At 57.1% G+C, this 21,815-nt stretch overlaps 2 protein-coding genes across 3 annotated transcripts in view; both read right to left on the minus strand.

Annotated features, from left to right (window-relative positions):
• Positions 1 to 3,040, minus strand: part of TAS1R2 (taste 1 receptor member 2) — a 31,144-nt gene extending 28,104 nt beyond the window's left edge. Inside the window, exons 1-3 of one of the 2 annotated variants that reach the window (XM_074380164.1) lie at positions 1,811 to 3,040; positions 1,354 to 1,713; positions 36 to 184 (exon numbers count right to left, since the gene is read on the minus strand). The gene's annotated coding sequence lies outside the window, so the exon portion shown is untranslated. Of the gene's footprint in view, positions 1 to 35; positions 185 to 1,353 lie in introns of both variants that reach the window. The other variant, XM_074380165.1, reaches the window with a different exon arrangement.
• Positions 3,041 to 3,130: 90 nt separating this feature from the next.
• ALDH4A1 (aldehyde dehydrogenase 4 family member A1) overlaps positions 3,131 to 21,815 on the minus strand; it is a 32,099-nt gene continuing 13,414 nt past the window's right edge. The window contains exons 3-15 of the mRNA XM_003934947.3: positions 21,447 to 21,539; positions 18,563 to 18,610; positions 17,592 to 17,747; positions 15,174 to 15,323; positions 15,019 to 15,093; positions 13,644 to 13,831; positions 11,330 to 11,403; positions 9,525 to 9,721; positions 9,316 to 9,363; positions 8,420 to 8,572; positions 7,485 to 7,606; positions 6,590 to 6,708; positions 3,131 to 4,595 (exon numbers count right to left, since the gene is read on the minus strand). Of these exons, the coding sequence (XP_003934996.1) occupies positions 4,483 to 4,595; positions 6,590 to 6,708; positions 7,485 to 7,606; positions 8,420 to 8,572; positions 9,316 to 9,363; positions 9,525 to 9,721; positions 11,330 to 11,403; positions 13,644 to 13,831; positions 15,019 to 15,093; positions 15,174 to 15,323; positions 17,592 to 17,747; positions 18,563 to 18,610; positions 21,447 to 21,539 (1,536 nt within the window). The 3' untranslated portion in view covers positions 3,131 to 4,482. The remainder of the gene's footprint in view (positions 4,596 to 6,589; positions 6,709 to 7,484; positions 7,607 to 8,419; positions 8,573 to 9,315; positions 9,364 to 9,524; positions 9,722 to 11,329; positions 11,404 to 13,643; positions 13,832 to 15,018; positions 15,094 to 15,173; positions 15,324 to 17,591; positions 17,748 to 18,562; positions 18,611 to 21,446; positions 21,540 to 21,815) is intronic.

The following is a 21,815-nucleotide window of genomic DNA, read 5'->3' on the forward strand; positions in this document are numbered from 1 at the left end:
TGCCCCTGCCCCTTACTAAGCAGGTCTCTCCTCACCTCTGCAAGCCTCAGTTGTCATCTGTGAAATGGGGCTACAATACTATTTCACAGACCAGTGTGGTCCAAGAGAATTCGTAGGAACAACAGGCCTATTAATAGGTGCTCAGTTAAATCTGGCTTCTCCTCTTTCCTGGGAACTCACATATCTAGAATGAAGAAGTATTGAGGTTCAAAATTAAAAGTTCACACTGATCGGGCATCTCATCTTGGCAGGGCATGGGATGCAGCATTTTGTTTTTAAATATTTCATTTGGTCCTCAGCTCCTGGAGAAATCTGAAGCCGGGAGGTCAGGGCACAGGAACAAGGGGCTAAGGCTGGGGTTTGAGCCCAGCACCTGTCCAGCTCCAGGGCACCAGATGGTGGTGGTTGTGGCCAGGGGCTCGGGAGTCAGAGATGTGGGACTGAAACCCAGTTTGCTCATTTCCTCCGGGCATGTGAGTTACTTCACCTATCAGTGCCACTGTTTCCTCCTCTGTAAAATGGGAGTAACAGCACTGGCTTTATGGGGCTGCCGTGGGGCTCCGAGGCCATGATGTCCGAAGCATTTAGCCCAATGCCTGGCACGCAGCCTGTGTTCTAGCAATGGTGGCTCTTGTTACTTACTTATCTGGCCCCTAAACAGAACGTCCAGGAAATAAGGCAATGAATTTGGTGGGGGGATGAATTAGTGAACATGAGGACTCCCTGGAGAATGGGTCTGCTTCCTGCTGCTTCCCCTGACCACCCCCTACCCCCGCCACCCAGGAGCTCCCGGTCAGCCTGGTGTCCTGCAGCCGGCACAGGTGGCCCCTCATTTCCTTAGCGGGCATGCTCCACCGGCAGCCCGTGGGACAGCGGTGGCAGGGCCATCCGGCCTCAGTCAAATGGTTCATGCTCCAAGCTCAGGGCTGCGGCTGGGCCCCTGTCCACAGCAGGGAAATGAAGGGGCTCCTTGGGCCGCCGCAGACATGGGGACTTATTGTGGTGACCATGCAAAGAAGCCTCGGGTCCCTGAGCAGGCCCTGGGCCCTCAAGAGCCACCAGCCCCAAGTCTAGGGGATGAGGGAGAGGAGAGGGAACAGGGTGAGCAACAGCTTTGAGTCACCCCTGGTTCAAAAGGAGGCACTGGTGGCAGGTTGGGGAGGGATGGATAAAATAATCGTGGGAGAGCAGGCGCTTGGAAGGAAGGCGGGGGCCCGATGGAGCAGGTGGCGAAGAACACGGGCCGCGGGTACCCACAGGCCCGGGGGCAAGCCTCCGTCTTCCTCCTAACCAGCTGCATGACCTTGCACTAGTCATTCTGCCTCCAACCCCCGTGAGCCCCGCCACGGTCACCTGCTAAGGTCGCTGCCAAGACTCTAAGCAACCAGGTGGGTAAAGCACTTAGTAATTAGCCGCCTCTGTCTCCGTGTGATCTCGAGCGAGTCACACCATGGGTTCAAACACGTTCACAGCCTGCTGGTCCCTCGACTCCACACGCAGTTGCCACCATTCCCTTCGGCGCTTCAGCCTAGGGCACCCTGGGTGTTGCCTGTGGTCCCTGGAGGTGTCAGTGTGGTTTATAAAACAGCCCCTTTTACATCATGCGCAGGTGGGGACAGGCCAGGTCACAGAGCTGGGCTCAAGCTAACTGGCCACAGTGGCTCCTCATGGTCGTTTGTCTTTCCAAGGCAGCTCAGCACCAGCTGTGGGCATCTGGGAGAAGGAGAGAGAACGGGCTCTGAAATCAGACAGACCAGGGTTTACGTCTCAGCAATACCATACCCCCAGGAAGTTCCCCCGACCTCTGTACCTAAATGTCCTTATCTGCAAAATGGGAGCATGGCAGAATTTCCTTCCTAAGACTGCTGTAAGGAACCATAGAGGGTCTTCAGCACACATATTCGTCAGGGTCCTCCAGAGACACAGAACAGGAACAAGAGAGAGGTCTTAAGAATTGGCTGAAGTTCGTGTCCTTTGTAGGGACTTGGATGAATCTGGAAACCATCATTCTCAGCAAACTGACACAAGAGCAGAAAGCCAAACACTGTATGTTCTCATTCATAGGTGGGTGTTGAACAAGGAGAACACATGGACTCAGGGAGAGGAACATCACACACTGGGGACAGTTGAGGGGGGTAGGGGAGAGACATCAGGGGGTGGGGAGGGAGGGGAGGGATAACATGGGGAGAAATGACAGATACAGTATGCACCTAAAGTAAACTAAATAAATTTTTAAAAATAAATGAAACAAAATGCTGTTAAAAAAAAAAAAAAATTGGCTCATGGAGGCTTACTAAGTCCAAAGTCTGCCCAGCGGCCCAGCAGGCTGGAGGCCCAGGGAAGAGCGGCCGCTCTTCTGTCCAAGGGTAATCTCCTGGCAGAACTCCTTCCTGCGTGGAGAGCTCATTCTTCACTCTATTAAGACCTTCAGCTGATTAGACATGCCCACCACGGGACAAAGCGTCACCTGCCTTGCTTTTTACTTTTAAAACTCCACTGAATTAAATGTTAATCTCACCCAAATACACCTTCACAGAAATGCCCAGAATGTTTGACCAGAATGTCAGCTCACTGCAACCTCTGCTTCCCAGGTTCAAGCAATTCTCCTGCCTCAGCCTCCCTGAGTAGCTGGGATTACAGGCGCGTGCCAGCATGCCTGGCTAATTTTTGTATTTTTACTACAGATGGGGTTTTACTATATTGGAAAGGCTGGTCTTGAACTCCAGGCTTCAAGTTATACACCCATCTCAGTCTCCCAGAGTGCTGGGATTACAGGCATGGGCCACTGCACCTAGCCTTATGGGTAAAACGTTTTAATCATTGTGTCTGGCACTATTCTAAGCATGTGTATGTATTAACTCATTCAATTCTCATGAGGACCCATGGTGTGGCCGTGTGGGTCCTCATGAGATGGAAGGTCAGAGAGGTTACATAACTTTGTGGCAATCATCCGGCCAGGAGGCAGTGAGCAAGATGTGAACCCAGCAGGGAATTTCAAACATCAGCACCTACTGTTCCTCTGTCACGCTGAGAGCACTGTGCCCATGACCTGGTGACACACTGGCAAGGCCACCAGACTTAGAAGATGTTGGCTGCCCCCACCATCCCCTCCAGAAAGACCATCAACCACTTTGATTAAGTAACAGGCATTTTATTGGGTGGCATCAGAGCAAATCCCATTGCCACCTCACAGTGTAGAACCAGTAGAACCGAGAATACTCCAGTCCATGCCCCCTCAGCCACCAGCCCCGGCCCCTCATGGGAAGTGACATAGATCCTGGAAAGACACAGAACCCACACCCAGCCCAAGTGGCACTGGCACCCGCCGGTGGCACTTGGGGAATGGCCACACCAGCTCAGGGGCGGGGGGCCTCCATGCAGCCATCCTGGAGGATGATCCAACTTTCACAGCCCCCTAAAAACCATCCTTGAAAGTCACGCTTTATAAATCCCTGACCACTCAGAATCCAACCAGGAGCCACTTGTGGGAGGATTCGTGGCCATCGATTGGTTGCATCAAAAAAAGAATGGGCCAATGACGGACTGGTTCACACAGAGCCACTCCCACGCAGAGGAGGATTCTACAGGGCAGCGTCCTGGGGGAGAAGGGAGGGGCAGTGTCTGCCTCCGTCTGTGTCTCCATGTATGTTACAGTGGTGGCTGAGCTCCTGTAGGGAAATCCCAGACCCTAAGATTGGCTCTAGGAGTGGAGGTCTCTAGAGGTAGGGCCGGAGGATCTGAAACCCATCCAAAATTTTCCAGAATCACAGCCCAAACTGGCAGAACCACCCCATCCCACACCTTGGCAGGTGGCCTCCAGTGGGCCCCCAGCCCCACCATGTGGCACCGACCAGGAATCACGTGAGCCTCAGCAGAACACAGGCACCTGGAGAAAGGCATGCCAGCATTTAAGGCGAGTGGCTGAGTACAGGGGCCTCCTGGCCCAGGCGGGTCTGGGCAAAGTCACAGTGAGGAAGGTAGGCAGCCCAGACCAGAGAGGGCAAGGCCAGCTGATGCCCTCTGTGCCCCACAGTCAGCCTGAGTCGCACTTCACTCTGGACACCTGGAGGACCCAGGATCTAGGCCAGGAGCCTCTGTGGGTGGTGAGGTTTGCCAAGGGGCCCAGAGCTGCCTCCTTTCCCCCAAAGGATCCTGAGAGCTGCTCCATCTCCTTTCCCCAGGTCCCCGAGCCACTGGGCCCAGGGGAGGGAAGAAGGAGAACCCGCCAGGTGCCAGAGTCCTATCTCCCACATGGCCGATGGGACAAGGGGTAGTGGCCCTGTTCCTCCCCAACACAGTCTCAAACCAGAGCCTGAGGCGTGGGAGAGGCCAGAATACAGTAGCAGCAAGGGGGTCAAGCCCGGGCTCTAGAAAGGCAGCTGTCCATGAAGGAGGAAGGGGTGGAGGGGCTAGAGAGGGGCCTGTGCCGTGAGGTCGGCCGCCTGCACGGACAGACAGGTGGACGGCAGAGGCCCGAGTGGCTCACTGCATATACGCGTAGCCCCAGTCCCCCAGGGGTTTATGCGTCTCCTTGATGACCTGGGGCGACGTCCAGCGCAGGATGTAGTGTGGTCCCCCTGGCTTGTCATTGGTTCCTGCGGAAAAGACACTTCTGTTTTCCTCTTTAAAGACACAACAGCCTGCGCAGAGAGCGAGAAGTGATGGAATCGACGGGCCGGCAATGAGCCTGCTGCCAAGCCTGGAGCATGCGAAGAGTCAGGGATGGGTGGGAGACCCTGCCTCCAGTCCCCAGTCTGCTGGGGAGCCTCCGCTGTTCTCTCCACGTCGCACCCTGCCTCCCAGACATCCTGGCTCCCAGCCTTGCACCCTTGCTGGAATGCAAGGATGTCTAGGAGGCCGGGTGCGACGTGGAGAGAACACTGGACTGAGAGGTAGAGACTTCGCATGGTCCTGGGGTGCCATAGCAAGTACGTATCTGGGAATCATCCCTGGTTCCTGCCCAGAGCTCCTAAAGCTCTTGGGATTTCTTGAGTGATGGGGGTGAAACAATCGTCTTCTGTGATTCATAACAAGCCCCTTTAATCACACGTGAGTTTCTGCTAATGAGGACTCTTGCAGGATGGGGCTGGTTGGCAAAGGAACCAACCCTGTGATTAGAGGCTTGGAAGCTTCAGCCCCAGGGAGGGCAGAGGGGCTGGAGGTTGAGTTGACCCCCAAGGGCCAATGATTGAATCAACTGTATCTGTGTAATGAAGCCTCCATGAAAATCCACAAGGACAGTGTCAGGAGAGCTTCCGGATTGGTGAACACAGCCACATGCCAAGGGGGTGGCACAGCCCAAACTCCAGGGGGACGGAGGCTCCGTGCTGGGGACCCTTCCAGTCTGCCCTGTGAGTGTGTCAGCACATCTGGCTGCTTAACTGTGCGTTTTCTTTCTGTCTTTCGTTTTCTTTTTTTTTTTTTTTTTTTTGGCGATAGAGTCTCACTCTATCACCAGGTTAGAGTGCAATGGTGCCATCTCAGCTCACCGCAACCTCCACCTCGTGGGTTCAAGTGATTCCCCTGCCTCGGCCTCCTGAGTAGCTGGGACGACGGGCACTCGCCACCGCCCAACTAACGTTTTAATTTTTCATAGAGACAGGGTTTCACCATGTTGGCCAGGATGGTCTCAATCTCTTCACCTCCCAAAGTGCTGGAATTACAGGTGTGAGAGCCACTGCGCCCAGCCTCATCTGTATCCTTTAAAATACCCCCTCTCTCAATACATAGGTTGTAGTAAGGACGCCTCCCCTGGGTTCTGTGAGCCAGAGCTCAGTATCAAAACTGAAGAGGGCATCACGGGAACTTCTGATTTATAGCCAAGTCAGACAAGGTAACCCCGAGGAGTTAGCATCAAGTTACACTGTAGGACGCCCAGCCAGTGTCCACCAGGAACGGGAGAACTGGTTGGTGTGGGAAGGCCCAGCACACCTGGATCCACCGCTGGCTCTGCCACTTGGGAGCCGTACCCTTTGCCAGGTCATTGCTCCTTCTGAGCCTCAGTTTCCCATTTGTGAAGTAGAGGCTGTTGGACTTAAGAGAAACTGGGTATGGTACAGAAAGTGTGGTTGCCGGAGCCAAAATTATAACCCCACCAGGCCCATGTGGCCTTGAGCAAGTCACTGCCCTGTGCCTCAGTTTCCTCCTCTGTAAAATGGGAAGAATGGGTCCCTTTGCTCACAAGTGTGCTGAAAGGAGCCTAAGGTAGCACATTTGCTTGGCCCACAATACGTGCTCAGTAAATGGTGTCCTTCCTGTTACTCCTACTTGCTCTCAAACCAGAGCCTGAGTCATGAGAGAGGCCAGAATGCAGTGGTAGGAAGGGGGTCAAGACTGGGCTCTAGAAAGGCAGCTGTCCATGCAGGAGGGGTAGAGGGGCTGGAGAAGGGCCTGTGCAGTGAGGTTGGCCGCTTGCATGGACAGACAGGTGGATGGCGGAGGCCCGAGCGGGGCTCACTGCATGTACACGTAGCCCCTGTCCCCCAGTCTTCCTATTTTACAGAGGAGGAAACAGTGACTTGCTCAGATGCAGCACCTAGGGTCTTGCACCAGGAACTTGGCTCCCCTATGGGAAAGGGGACCCACTCACCAGAGGCTCGGGCCCCCCCAAAGGGCTGCTGGCCCACCACCGAGCCGGTGGACTTGTCGTTGATGTAGAAGTTGCCAGCAGCATTCCTGAGCACCTTTGTGGCCTCCTGCACGACATCCCTAGAAAGCAAGGCAGTGGTGAGAGAGCAACCAGCTCATCTCCCTCCAGCCCCGGCTCCAGCCCACACTGGCTTTCCAGGTTCAGCGCGAGGCCAAGTCAGGGAAGAGGGATGCTGGCCAGCTGTTGGCCGTGGACCTTCGGTCAGGTGAACCTGCCTCTGAGCCCAGCTCCTCCCCTGGGGAGGGGCGTAGCACGCCCCATCGAGGGATTACTGCAGAGTTCAAGGGAGTGAGCTGTCCTGGTCCAATGTTCGTGCCCCTCAGGAGCAGGGGAAATCCTAGCTCCCAAGTTCCCACCCTGCCTCTCTCTCCAAGCCCCTCTCTACTCTCTCACAGAGGCAGATGAGGGGGCAACCGGTACCATGGAGGAAGGAAGAGGAGAAGCCTCAAGTTCAGCCTCACAGGACCCAGGTTCAAATCATGCCTCTGCAGCCCCTGGCCTGCCCTGCTCTGCAGCACAGGACAATCACCTCGCTCAGCGGGGCCCCAACAGATCTCGCAGAGCTGGTCAAAAGCAACAATTCCCGGCCCTGCCCATAGAGGTTCAGATTCACGGGTGCCCAGTGGCGCCCTGGCACCAGTACTGGCAACAAAGAGCCTGCTGCTGCCGTGGGCCCACGTGGGGAGCCCTGGCTGCCTGTCTGGGCTGAGGGGAGGGGACAAAGAGGAGGTGGGGGCGGCATTATTACTGGGAGCCACCTCCAGGAGGTGGGGGTGGGGCAAGAGCCGGCAGGGACAGGACACCCAGAGCACAGCACCAGGGCCGGGCCACTCACTTATCCTGGGAGAACACTGCCCCCGTGAGGCCATAGCTGGTGGTGCTGTCAACCAGCTGCAGCGTCTCCTTGTACTTATCATCCGGGTAGACGTACACAGTCAGTACAGGCCCGAAGATCTCCTAGGAGAGAGGTCCCCGCGTCAGGCCCTCCACGGGGCCAGGGCCATGAGCCCTCCCAGTGCCCCTGCTCTGACGCCCCTCTTCCCAGCCCCTGGGCCTCAGTCCATACTTCGGTATCTGCAAGAAGGGTCAGGTGCTGCCTCCTCCTGGGTTCCCTCCAGGACAGCAAGGTGCCCATGCCCTGTCCACCCCACCGCAAGCTGGCAAAAGATGCAAACATGTTCTGGCTCTCCCTGCCAAACCCACACCCGGAGGACAAAGGGCCCAGGTCCCAGAGGCTTCTGGCAGCAGCTGACACGAGAACTGCCCAGAGATACCATTCCCTCCAGGAGGGTTTGTGGTTCCCTCTGCCACCAAGGGGCTGAGGAAGATCTCCTTCTCGGGCAGACTCCAGCCCTGCACTGCCAGCTTGGGCACGTGCCTTGACCTCAGTTTCTCTTCTGTAAAACGGGAACAGTAACGCCCACCTCATCTCAGCCAAGTGCTCAGCCAGGCCAGCCCACAGTAAGAGTCTGTCAAGGGGAGCCATTACGATTGCTGTGGTGACCGTGGTTGCTGTGGGCAGCAGAAGCACTCAGACCCCAGCCAGGGTCAAGGACACAGCCCTAGATCTGGAGTCAGGCAGCCTGAGCTCAACAATCTAACTCCGTTCTCTCCTGGTAGGAGGCATTCACTCCCTTTGAGGGTCTCCCTGTAGAGCCTCATCTGCGAAGTGGCAGCATGTCTCCGGGGGAACATGCGGTGCCAGTGGCCTGTGTGTGTGCTGTGCTCCGGTGGGACTGTCCCCCTCTGGGCCCCGGCTGCCCCGGTCACCTCCTTCATGATGGGCTCCTGAGGGTCCTTGCTCTCCACGATGCAGGGTTCCACAAAGTAGCCCACCGAGTCATCACACTTGCCCCCGGCCAGGATGGCGAGGCTGGGCGAGGAGCGCGCGTGCTCCAGCCACTTCTTGATACGGCCAAAGGACTGGGGTGGGCAGGGAGGAGGGAGGGCAAAGGTGCTGGGAGGGCAGCCCAGAGGCAGCCCCCACAACACACTCACCCCAAACACCTGTACCTGAAGGGCCCAACTCCTGAAACAGGGGCAGAGGCGGGGGACACCGAGGGCCAAAGCCAGGGTCCGGCTGAGCCACAGCAGAGACAAGGACAGACATGCACACGTGCGTGTGTACCTGTGCTAGTACTATAGGAGCACTTGCATATAAACAGACACGCCAATCAATGCATATATAGGCATGTGCATGGTCACATGTGTGTTTAAGCATGTAGGGATCTCTATGCCTTCCACATGTACACGCATGTAGGTGGACTTATTTACACAGGCATGTGTGTGCTTATGTGCAAATGGAGATGTATGTGTTTTTATGGAAAGGTCTAGAGGTGTGGCCACACAGAGCTCAATGTGAACACGTTCATGTATACACGTGGACATGTGCACATGCATCCTCGGGCTTCCACCTGTGCACACACAATGCCCTGAGGAGCTCACTGAGCCTGCTTCCGGGGAGGGCAGGAGACGAGCTCTTCTCTGGCTATGGCTGAGCCTGCCCTTTCAGAAGCTGGGCGTGCATGTGTGGCTGCTGAGCTGCCTTGATCAAAGCAGTGGGGCTGGGTCATCCCCTGGGTCAGGGTCCCCCATATCTCTTCGTCCCTCTCCCACCCAGTCCGGGGCTTGCCCCCTGCCAGGAACGCCCCCTTCCCACCCAGTACCTTGGCATCAATCACTGCAGAGAAGAAGGTTCCAAAATCCTCTGCAGGCTGGAGGCAAGGGAGGTGCCAGAAGAGATGAGTCGCTGCAGGCCGAGACAAAGGGAGCCCCCTCCCCGCACACCCCAGCCGTGGCTGCAGAAGAGCCTCCCGGGGACCCAATCCCATCAGCCCCCCGCTGGGCCACGGCGGGGGGTGACGGCGCCACTCACGTCGCCCACTTTGATCCGGCCGTGCTCCTCCAGCAGCCGCCTTTTGATCTGCGGCCACAGCGAGTGTGGCACGTAGAGGCGCGAGCAGGCGGAGCACTTCTGGCCGCCGTACTCGAAGGCTGAGCGCAGGGTCCCGCTCACCACGCTGTCCACATCCGCCGAGCGGTGCACGAAGTGGAAGTTCTTCCCGCCACACTCTACAGGGGCCAGGGGTGGGGAAATGACCAGGGGAGCCGGCTCCCCCAGCTGCCCAGGGGCCCAAAGCACCACCTGCGCCATCCGTGGCCCGGGACCAGCCCTAGCATGGAGCAGACCAGAGACGGAGGAGGCTCAGAGTGAGCTCCGGCTGACACCCTGGAGACCCGAGGCCAGGCCGTTCTCCCATTCCGCAGATGAGGAAACTGAGACCAGGGAGGGGTGAAGCGCATCAGAGGTGATCAGGTCCAACTGCCCCATTACACAGAGGGGAAAACCAAAACTACCCAACGTAAAGGCAGAGGACGGATGAGAACCCAAGGCTCCCAAGAGCCAGTCCATTCCCAGAAGTGGGCACAGCTTTTTGTGGGGTTCTCCAGAGCCCTCACCTACAAAGGAGAGAGGAGCCCACCCCATTTAGGCTGCCAGGGCTGGGCCCCTCCTCCCCACCCACGGCGAAAACCACTCCCCCATTTCCCCAATGGGAGGGAGCTTCAGGCAGGTCACTTCACCCTCCTGGCCTCAGTTTCCTTTCCCCGTGGGAAGCAGCAGCTAACAGCAGCTGGAAGCACTTACCAGCTGCCCAGCTGTGGACGGAGTACCCTGCGCTTTGTCCGACTGAAGCCTCACAACAACCTCCCATTACTACCCCCAATTTAAAGCCAAGAAAACTGAGGCGGCGAGATGAAGTCACCTGCTCCAGGTTGGGAAGTGGTAACACGGCTGACCCTGAGGAGCGCTCGCCTTCCCTGACACCCCCATCTGTGCTCCCACCAGTCCAGACACAGGATCCAGACTTCCCGGTGGACCCCACTTCACCCCACAGGGAAAAAGGCTGAAGCGCACGTCCCAGCTCTGCTGGTCACATCCCATAGCCCTCCCTGCCTCTAGGTCTCAGCACAGTCCCAAAATGTGGTCCACAAAACACGTGGTCCATTGGGGTCTTTGCAGAAACGGGCTTCTGTGTCTCAGTGAGTGTGGAAAACACTGCATGGCAGAGAGGGATGTGCAACGCATATTAGAGCATTAAAGGCTCTGAGAAGTCCTGCAGGGGGAGGAATCCACTTTGCTTTAACACCACACATGCCAAATGTCCTTGACCATGAAACTGTTTCTCTGTGGGAAAATTTTAATATGGCAACAAGGTCCAGCCCTGCCTACCTCTCTGCCCATCTTCTACCAGCCCTCCTCCCTCCCCACTCACGGGCCTGGCCTTGATTCTTCAAATCCAAGTTCATTCCCACTTCTGGTCTCTGCATCTGCACTTTCCTTAGCTTGGAGCTACACTGCCCGACACAGCAGCCACCAGCCACGAGTGGCTACTAAGATTTAACTTCATTAAAATGAAACAAAACTAGACCTGCAGTTCCTCAGTCACACAGGCCACCCCTCAAGGGCTCAACGGCCACATGTGGCTGGTGGCTGCGTATTGAAAAGTGAAGGTACTGGACACTTCCCTTATCACAGGAAGTTCTACTGGGGAGTGCTGGTGGCTGAAATGGTTCATCTCTCCGACTCCTGGCTGTGTCCCCTCTACCTCCCTCCTCTTTAGTGATAGGCAGAGGAGGGGTCCCTCGGGTCACAGGGGAGTGGGGGTGAAGGGGGCTTACCTCCGGCCAGGCGTGGGAAGGTGCGGTACCTGTCCAGGTTCTGGGCCACCTGCTTCCACAGGTGTTTGAAGGTGCTGGAACCACAGGAGAAAGGACGGGGGTCAGGGAGCCAGGCCAGAGGAAGAGGGCTGAAAAACCCAGGGAGGAGCTCGGGGGTGGGGGCAGCAGCCCAGCAGGAGGTGGGAGCCAAGCGTGGGTGACAGCTGAGAACAGACTGCATTCCAAGACTACTCTAGGGAGGGGCAAAGGGGGTCTGGGCAGGTGCACACTCTGCAGCCAGGAGGACACTCAGGGCTGTGTGATCCTGGGTTCCCTGTGTAACCTCTCTGAGCCTCTAATTCTGCACCTCATCTGGGAAGCAGAGAGAACAATCCCGACCCGGCAGGGTTGTTTTGTGATGAGTTCAAGTGTGAGGCCAGTGCTTAAGACATGCTGGGCACACTGCAGGAGCCTGGCAGGGAACAGACCCTGCTCTGGTCTGCGAAGGACTCCCCCCCCCCACCAGCCCAGCGCCCAGGCCTGAGAGGCCAGATGCAGAGAGAGGGCTGGGAGAGGGAGCGCAGGCCCCATCCACGCTGCCACAGGAGGGCCTCGCCTCCTCCCCAGGCTCCAAGTGTGACCAACCTCAGCACCACAAAACAATAAAAATGCTAATCACCCGGGAGCCAGCGACACAGCAGCTAATACTAATTTATGGCCTTCCCACCTTTAAGCCGGCTGCTCATCAGAGCATGGAGAATGGGGAGCCCAGGGGCCCCTGAGGCTGGCAGAAGAGGCCTTTTGGAAAACGGCCCTTCTCAGCAATTCTAACGCTGCCACCAGCCCACCCTCCCTCCCCCAGGTGAAGCTTCAGGGAAGGGGGTGGCAGAGCCTGGGGCCCGGGAGAGGAGGTGAGAGGGATCCCTCGCTGTAGACCTGGGCCTCTGGCTGCCTCCAGGCATCTCCACCCAGATAACACCCGGGCATCTCACAAAGTGACCAACATGGCATTCACCTTCCCCCCAGCCTGCTCGCCCTCCAAGGTGCCCACCTTGGACGTTCTCACTGACTACCCCCCTCATCACCACCCCAACTCCAGGGCAGGCAACCGCCAGTGTGCCTCCCTGCGTCCTTCTCACCCGAACCTGCCCCTTCTCCACATCCCCCCACCTCCCCTCCCTAGAGATTGACAGCTCCTGGCCGGTCTCCTGCTTCAGGTCACAGAGATCATCAAAGACGAGGGTGCAAACACAGGGGCCCAGAGGGGCCAGCAGGGAAAGGACAAAGGGCAGATCCGATACGCAGGCAGCCAGGGCGCACCCACCCACCTCCAGCCAGCAGAACTCCCAGCAAATGCAAGATCAGAGCATCTGAGTCCAGGCAACCAAGACAGGCCAACATTTGGATTTACCTATGAAACTGTCCCAATTATACAAAGTTGGGCCATCACTATCAGGGATCAAAGAAAATAGAGCCTCTTGCCAGATCCAATTTGGGGGCCGTCATTTCTGATCTCTGCCTGACAGAACTCTGACTCAGCCACTCTCCCTGCTTGAAACCTTCCACGGCTCCCATCACCTTCAGGAGAAAGGCCAGGCACCTTCGCAGACTCCTGAGGATCTTATGGTCACTGGACTAACCCCCCACTGCCACCTCCAGCCTGAGAGCCAGGACCTTGCATCTGGTGTGTGCTCACCCCTGAGCCTTCTTGTGAGCTGCAAAAATACCTGCTCAGCCAGTCAGTGCATGGACGGTGGAGATCAGGTAGCCACCTGCCTCCCCACCTCAACTCCAACCATGCCCCGCCCTCACCCTCTGGCCCTGTGGCCCCCAGACTCCACGCTCCAGCCACACAGGATCCTGCCATGCCCCAGAGCACGTTTTTGCCTTGATGATGTTGTAGGTACCATTCCCTCTCCTTCCCCTCTGCCTGGCCAACTCCTCTGTTAGATGCCACCTCTTCCAAGAAGGCTTCCTGGCTCCTCCAATTCATTCTATGCTCCCCTGTGCCCTTTCCAGTAGCAGAGGTAGCACTGAAATCAATATCACCCACAGCTGCAGGGTACAGTTCCAGCCTTCCAAGCTCTTTCCTGTTCATTAACATGTTTAATCCTTGCAATGACTCTGCAAATTAAGGATAATCACTCCCTGTACAGGTGAAGAAATGGAAGCTCAGAGAGATGAAGGGACTCACTCACTGCCACACAGCAAGTCGGGGAGTAGGGTCAGTGCATGACCCCTGGGTTCACAGCCCCACCCCCAGGCAGATAGGCAACCAGGGTTGCCCTTGAACCTCCCCTAGCCACCCCAGCCCACACTATCCCCAGGGACTTACGGCACACTGCCTGTGAAGTTGATGCCACAGAGGTGCTCTGAGCTGGTGACAGTGTCCCCAAATAGAGGTCCATCAGCTGGCACAAACTGGATGATGTTGGGGGGCAGGCCGGCCTCCCGGAGGACGCGGTAGACAGCATAGCTGGCCAGCATGGCGGTGTCACTGGGCTTCCACAGGACCACGTTGCCCTGCCCGGGAGGTGTTTTAGCGCGTGAAAATGGCGCCACCAGCCCTCAACCCCCACCCCACCCTACAGCATGGTCAGCCCTCACCTGGAACCACCAGACCCTGTGCCAACCAGGACATCCTCTACCCGACCCCACTCCTCCAAAGTGTCTGGCCCGGTATCCAAAAGTCCCTGCCAGGGAGGCCACGGCATGGCCCCGTCTGCCCCACGCTCTGGCCAAGGCTCCCTTTCCCCAGAAGCCTGTACCGACGGGTCCTGCCGTCACCTGGGCAGGTCTGTTCTTCGTGCTGGAGTCACTGCGTGCTCACTGGGTACCGCGGGGCAAGTGCACACGGGCTCTCAGCACGTGTCCTGGGTCAGGGCGTGTGGGTGCCTGGCCATGTCCCATGTTTGTCTGTGCCCCTGCCTATCCCTAGTACTCACCCCGGCATCAGCATCCAGCAGCCCCGTCTGGGGCTCAGGGTTCCTGACAGCTATGTGGCCCTCTCCCGCCCAGGCTGCCTGGGAGCTGAGCTGTATCTCCCCCCAGGCCTGGAACCGCATCCGGTAACAGCCGCCATCACTCGGATAACGGCAGAAGAGTGCCTTGAACACCACCAACCCGGAGAGAGACTAGATCCAAATCCTCCTCTGCTCCATCATTTATTTACGAGTCACCTGGTCTTGCCAAGTTAGTCACGGCTGTGTGTCTCAGTTTTGTAATCTGGCAAAGAGGCAGAGTCACAGCTCCCTCTCGGAGCCAGTGAGAGGAGGAAACGGATCCGCTCCATCCCTGCTTGACAGCCGCAGGCACGCGGTGAGCACAGAAGGTGAACGGTAACTGTTATCATCAACAGGGAGGCCACCCCTCTGCCAGCTCGGGCCCAGCCCTGCCTGCTGCTGGATTGTCTCCTTTGAGCCTCCCAGCCCAGCCATGGAGACTTTCCTATCACTTCCACTTTGCAGATGAGGAAACTGCCTCAGAGAAGTTCAGGGATTGCCAGGGTTTCCCAGGCACAGAGTGACGACGCCAGGATTCAAACTGGGTCTCTGGTCCCAAAGCCGACCCACAGACCCAAGCTGCCTCCACCTTCTGTGCCTCTCCCCATGACTAGGCTGAGACTCAAAGGGCTTCAGGTGGCCTTTCCCTGTCTGTCAGGACCAGGAGGACAATCAGCTGCCGCTGTCCCACCGGTGCCCACATCTCACCATCAGGGCTGGGGCCCCTGCCAGGTTGCCGCCGATCGCCGTGAAGTTGAAGGGCGAGATGGCTGCCACAAAGCCCTGGGGAAGGAGGCATTGGTGAGGCCAGGCCCATGGCATTGGGCTGCCCTGCCTGCCCACCCATCGCCTCCTGCAGGTACCTCCAGCCCCCGGTAGACTGTGCTATTGGTGCTCGGGGGCACGCTGAGAGGCTGCTCCCCCTCCAGCTCCATTGCAAACTTGGCATTGAACCGGAAGAAGTCGATGAGTTCTGCTGCAGCGTCGATCTCCGCCTGGATCACGGTCTTACCCTGCAAGGCAGGGGGCCAGGGGTCAGGAACAGCCAACAGCCTCCCGTCCATCCTCTTCCCACATCTGACCCTGTGCCCAGAGCAAGCACTGAGCCGGGCCCCAGCAGGGACCAGGAAACTTTTGCAGGGCTGACCAGGTCCCATCCCAGAGGCTGAGGGAGAAAGGATTCTCAAACCCCTGAGCCAGCACCTCCTGCAGCCGGCGCTCAGGGCTGGACGGGGATCAGCAGAATGTACTGGTCCTCTGTAGCAGGCCATGCACGGTCTTCGCTTCATTGCAGCTCTGAACGGTGGTGCAGGGGAAAGGATCTACGATCAAGCCTCAGACCAAATTCAGGATCAGAGCCTTCCAGGCAGAAAAGCAGACTAGCATGAGCTGGAGTCTGGCCGCTGACCGGGACAGAGACTCGGAGTGTGGGAGGCAGACGGCTCCTTCCCCAGGAACGATGTTCGGCCTTGCTGGTTAGTTTGGGTCAAAAACCAAGAGGCGGGTGACTGTGATTCCCTTAAACCATCCATTCTTACTGATGGCAAATGTGAGCTACAGGGAAAGGGACCGTGGACAGCCAAGAACACGGCTTTTCCAGATTGAGGTGGCCCCCGACTTGGCACCCAAGGTCACGGGCAGGTACACGACCTATTAGAGACACGTAGCCCAGGAAGCTAAGCTATGTACCGTGCTTCCTGGAAGTTTTTGAATCTTAGCCCAAATACAGAGAGAGCCTAAACTGGCCCTACCGTGTCTGTGAGTGTCTTCCCACCCATGTGCAGCTCACCCGGAACACACAGGGCCGGACGCCCACTTCAGATGGCTGCTGAGCCCATCTAAGGAGGCATTCAGCAGGATGAGGGGCTGTCATACCAGCTCTGTGCAGCAGAGGGGGTGCTCACCACGGGGACCGGGGAGCGGGCAGTGGCAAATGCCCGATCCAAAAAGCAGCTTAGGTTCTGGCTCCTGCAACTGACCCTTGAGGAACCCAGGTTAGCTGGCAGCAGAGGGCTCAGGTCCTGGAGGTGGAAAATAACTCTGTCTCCCGCAGCTCCTGTTCCCCATGCACTCTGCCTGCTAGAGCGACTCCTCACTTCACTTGTATTTAGCAGGGTGAGGAGTTGTCATACCAGCTCCGTGCAGAGAAAACCATTTATCGGGGACTTGCTATGACTCCTGAAAGGGATCATGCAGAACCCAGGAAACGACTGAGAATGTCGGCTGGGCGCAGTGGCTCACGCCTGCAAGGCAGGTGGATCACGAGGTCAGGAGTTCGAGACCAGCCTGGCCAACATGGTAAAACCCTGTCTCTACTGAAAACACAAAAAACAGTCAGGCATGGTGGCGGGCGCCTGTAATCCCAACTACTCGGGAGGCTGAGGCAGGAGAATCAATTGAATCTGGGAGGCAGAGTTTGCAAAGAGCCGAGATCACACCGCTGCACTCCAGCCTGGGTGACAAACTGAAACTCTGCCTCAAAAGAAAAAAAAGACTGAGAATGTCCAAGAAGCTTGTAAAGCGGCAGTACCTAGGAACTGAATACACCCCAGTGCAATCTGAGCTGTAACTGATGCAGAAACAACATGCTTTGGGGAAACGGGCAGGACTAGTCCTTTCGGCTGGAGGAGGCTCAGTGGGGGCGCATCTGGGCTGGACCAGGAGAGAAGAGTTCACCAAGCACGGAAGACACAGCAAGCATTCCAGGCAGGAGGACACAGTGGGCAGAGGCAGTGAGGAGCCTGCCGTGGCCAGGGAGTCCTGCTAAGTCCAAAATGGCTACAGCATGGGTGGAACAGCGTGGCAGGAACAGGCAGAGCAGTTGGCAAGCTGGACAGACATGGGCAGAAGGGCTCCGGCTATGCGGCTAAGGTCTTGGGACTTGCCTCTCAGTGGTGGAGAGGTCTGGGTGGGTTGTAAGCTGGGAGTAACATCCTGGAGGTGTTGAAAAGACCACTCTGAGGCCACAGGGGGCTGACCAAGCTGGGAGCCAGGGAGACAGTGCAGGCCCCTGACAGTCCGGGCAAAGCATGGCGAAGCCCTAGGAGCGAGGGCCGAGGGATGGAGGAGAGGGCACATTTCCAAGGCAGGCCACGCGGGCTCTGCACAATCTGTCTCGCCTAATGATTGGTGACCATCCATCCCTGTTCCTAGGCCTTGTCCCTTGAAGACATCTCTGGGTCCCCCACAGGGCTTGGTACCCAGAAGTGCTTCAGCAGATGTCGGCTGCCAGGGATGGAGTCTGACTGACTCCCACCCCACCCCACCCCGCCAGGCCTCACCTGTCCCACCATGGTCTTGGCCAGGATCTCGGCTCTGCGCGGCCCACTCAGCAGGTCTGCCGCCTTCAGGAAGATCTGGGCCCGGTCTGCGATAGGCTTCAGGTCCCACTCTTTCCGGGCAGCCAAGGCAGCCTCGATGGCTTTGTTGAGCAAGCCCTAAAGGGCGAGGGAGAGGTTGGGGCTGCCGCCTGCAGCGGGAAGGGCCCTGGGGAGTGAGCGAGGGAGGAGAGACCTGGAAGGCCACTCTCTTCCACCTGGGGACAATGCCTGTCTCCCTGGGCCCTCAGCCCCCTACCACCACAGCTGCCAACACGGTATCCCCTCAGAGCCTGTCCTACTGCCAGTCTGAAGCCCGAAGGGCCCTGCCAGGTTGGTTGGCTCTCCAAGGTCTTGGCACTGAGCCCCGCAGCTGTTACACTGGCTCTACTTTCTCTTGTGGTCTTACCTTATTCTTGGGACCTGGTGCCCTTGAACCCACCATCCAGAAACTTGAGGTCAATGGGAGCCCAAAACACGGCTCTGCTGCTGGCCTCCCAGACCCCAGTGCCCTCATCACCACACAGTGCTAGCTCCCAGACCTCCGGCCCCCCGAGCACCCTCATCCCTCCGGCTGGCCCTTTCCAGTGCCAATTCTCTCTGGCTTTCCATCGATGGTGTCTCCAATTGCCCTGACTCAGCCTTCCAGAATCCACTCCTCCCCAATCCAAGGTCTGCCCCACCACAATGGGAATGTTGGGGAATATCTCAGCCCTGGGGGAGGCAGGGTGCACTTGGCTCAAGTTAACTTTTGCAAGCCTAGCCCAGTCAAAGTCATCACCCAGGGACTCCCTTGGGGCCAGCCACCCCCTGCCCGCCTACCCACCATGGCCAAAGGACACAACGACAGATGCCCAGCCCCTATCAGCAGCTGACAGGGCAGGGCAGGGTAGGGGCAGCAACCCCAACCACCGGGTCATCAGGGGCTCACTCACCTTGTCTGCATAACAGAACTTGGCCACCTTGTGTCCATGGTTAAAAGGCTGAAAGGAAAGAATAGTGAGGTCCCTGCCCAGGAGGGAGGTGCCAGGATAAAGATGGAGAGGGTGGGGCTTGGAGCTGGTTTTCCAGGGAAGTCCTGGACATACCTCTCTCCCCAACTGCTCCCATGAGGCCCTCCCCAGTACCTGGCCCACAGGTGGCTCCCTGTTCAGGGTGCTGGTAGACCCGCTGTACCATGAGTAAGACACGGCTCCTTCTCCAGAAGCCTCACGGTCCAGGATAAAGGCATAGACCATGGGGTCTTTCAAGGAAAGCACAGACCTTTGTGGTCAGAGGCATGAGTTCAAATCCTGGGTCTGCCACCTACCAGCTGTGGGGCCCCACGTCAACTCACTTCCTTCCCCAAGTCTCCTCATCTAAGAAATGGGGACTGCCCTCCCTATCTCTCAGCACAGACAGGAGAACCAAAGGGGATCATGAGTGAAAATGTTTTTGTCCAGCATGAGGCTACAATCATGGGCACCTTCACCATGTGAGGCCCAAAGGAATGCGTCAGTGTTGTGAAATGCCCGGGACTTCTGCCCTGCCCCGAAGCCATTACTGACAGACCAGTTGCTTCCTGAGCCCCAGATTTACTTATCTAAATGGGAAGATCCTCAGCAAACTTTTACAAACAGATCCTGGTATTGGTCCAAACTGTACCATGTTGTAAGCTCCCCACTATTTTGTAGACCTTGGTGGAAGTGAAACATTTCACGGGAACTCAGGCCATGAGAAACAGCCTGCCTAGCCACCCTACCACAAGGCAGACAAATGCCCACCTAAAGAAACATCCTGGCTGGGTGTGGTGGCTCGTGCCTGTAATCCCAACATTTTGGGAGGCAAAGTGTATCACCAGAGGTCTGAGGCCAGGAGATCGAGACCATCTTGGACAACATGGTGAAACCCTGTCTCTACTAAAAATAAAAAATTAGCCAGGTGTGGTGGCATGCGCCTGTAGTCCCAGCTAATCGGGAGGCCGAGGCAGGAGAATCGCTTAAACCCGGGAGGCGGAGGTTGCAGTGAGCCAAGACAGCGTCACTGCACTCCAGCCTGAGCGACACTGATGAAAATCCGTCTCAAATTAAAAAAAAAAAAAAAAAAAGACAACATCCTTATTATATCTTGCTGGGAAAAGGTCCAAGGAATACCACAATGATATCCCACTGGAGAAGGGGCCAAACCACCTGATCATAAGAACATCTTATCAACATCCTGCCAGCCAGCAAGCCATGCTACCCACACCAGACCCTTCCCGCCCACCTGTAAGTACCCCAGCCTGTAAGCAGTAGAGGGCTCTGCTATGAAGCTGGGCCCCACATCCTCAGGTTTCTGCAATATACCTACATTGCTGTTTCAGCTGCCCTCTCCCTGTGTGTCCTTCTTGAACCCGCGCCTTCCCTTCGAAACCTAACGCCTGGCAGTGGTAAAGCTAGCATGACCAATGAAGCAGGGAGAAATTTCACTTCTTTCCTTCCCAAGGCTGGTAACACAGTTTCCATCCTAACGGCTAACCCTTTTGCTACCTATCGGTCTTCCAGTGGGTTATCAGAGCTTTCGTGTCTAACACAATAGCCGCGAGCCACATTTCATGTGCTGACAACCACACGTGGCTGGTGGCCTCTGGAACGGACAATGCAGATCTGGAATGTTTCCATCATCACTGGAGGAAATTCCACCGGCTAGCGCTGTTCTAGACTTGGGTAGAAAGTGGCCGTTCCCCTTCGTGTCAAACCTTGGCACAGTCACCCTGTTTTCTGCTCATACCTGAGATTGGCCTGTGATGCTCAGGGGCCGAGAAGGTGGCTGGGACCCGGGCCCCAGTGGACCGCAGATAACTCCTCATCAGTGCTATGTCCCTGCAAACACAGATCCTGCCCTCATGAGGCCAATGCCCCCACGTCTGGTGCCACAGTGATCAGCACATGGCCAGAACCTCAAGCCAGGTCGGCGAGGCAGTGTGGGAAATGAAAACCAGTAGTATCCACCCAGGGGCTTGACAGAATGCCGGAGGAAAAATCCCAGCTGCCATGCAGCCTCGGAGGCCTGGGGGGCTGCAGGTGAGGGCAGGCTCCAGGCAGTCACACAGACCACCAGCGAGCGGGGTGGTGGCAGCTGCTGTCAGTTGGCACCTGCACACACCCAGTGCAGACAGAGTGACCTGGCCGGTGCCTGTAGCCCCCAGGAATGCTTAGACAGCTCCAGGAAGTCCTGACCCAGCAACAAGAGTTCCAGGACACCTCTGTGCTCAACTCCTGCCCCTGGCTGCCCTGGGAACCCTCAGAGTCGGGGGGGCTGGGTCCCCCGCCTCAGTCACCCCTCTCTGCACACACCTGCCCAGGGTTCCAGCCGGACAGAGCCCAAATGTGCTTGCCCTGTTTGCAAAAGGGCCAACCTTTTACTCTCCCTCAAATCACAGACCTATGAGTTTCTGGCCCATGTAAAATGTACCCCAGTTTCTAAACGGATAAACTCCAAGCAGAGGGCTTCTGAGACCAATGTCATCTGAGGAGCTCGGGGCCTGGGACCCAGCTTTTTGCCATTAGCTCCCAAACCCCCTTGGCAAGAAATCTATGAGGAATAATGGCAGATGCTGCGTGAACCCCTCATGTTCTTCCTGGCCCAGGCACAGGACTCCACTATGGGCTGGGTGCAGTGTGGGTGCCATTCTTTGCTTTGGGAAGCTTTACTGGTCCACAGAATTCAAAATCTAGGGTGGGGAGGGGTACTCTAATGGCCCTGAAGTCAGAACTCACACATTCTAAGCTTATGAGCTGTCAGAGAAAGAGGTCACATATTCGAGGGAGGGGCTGAGCCCTGCCCGCCCGCTGGACATACCGACACCTGGTACTGCACATCTGACGTCCACACCTCCTCATCCCCCACCACGCATGGGATGGCTTCCGTCCGGCCCTTCAGGTCCTTCAAGGCCTGGGGAGAGGGACGAGAGCAGGTATGGTCACCACCTTCCTCTCTTCCTCCTGTCTAAAACCCTAATGCAGAGTCCACAGGCAGAGATGCCCAGGCAGACACAGAAATGAGAAGGGGGCCAGGCTGGGTCTGTGGCCACCAGAGAGTGTGCGCTCCCTTCAGAGGGCAGCAGGACTCTGTTCCAGCCATTGTCACCCTGCAGGAAAGTGAAGTCTACCCATTACACAGAGATTTTTAAAAACTGCATCTGAAACTTATGTGAAATCTCATGATCTT

The sequence above is a fragment of the Saimiri boliviensis genome, chromosome 11, assembly GCF_048565385.1.
Source record: "Saimiri boliviensis isolate mSaiBol1 chromosome 11, mSaiBol1.pri, whole genome shotgun sequence".
NCBI lineage: Eukaryota > Metazoa > Chordata > Mammalia > Primates > Cebidae > Saimiri > Saimiri boliviensis.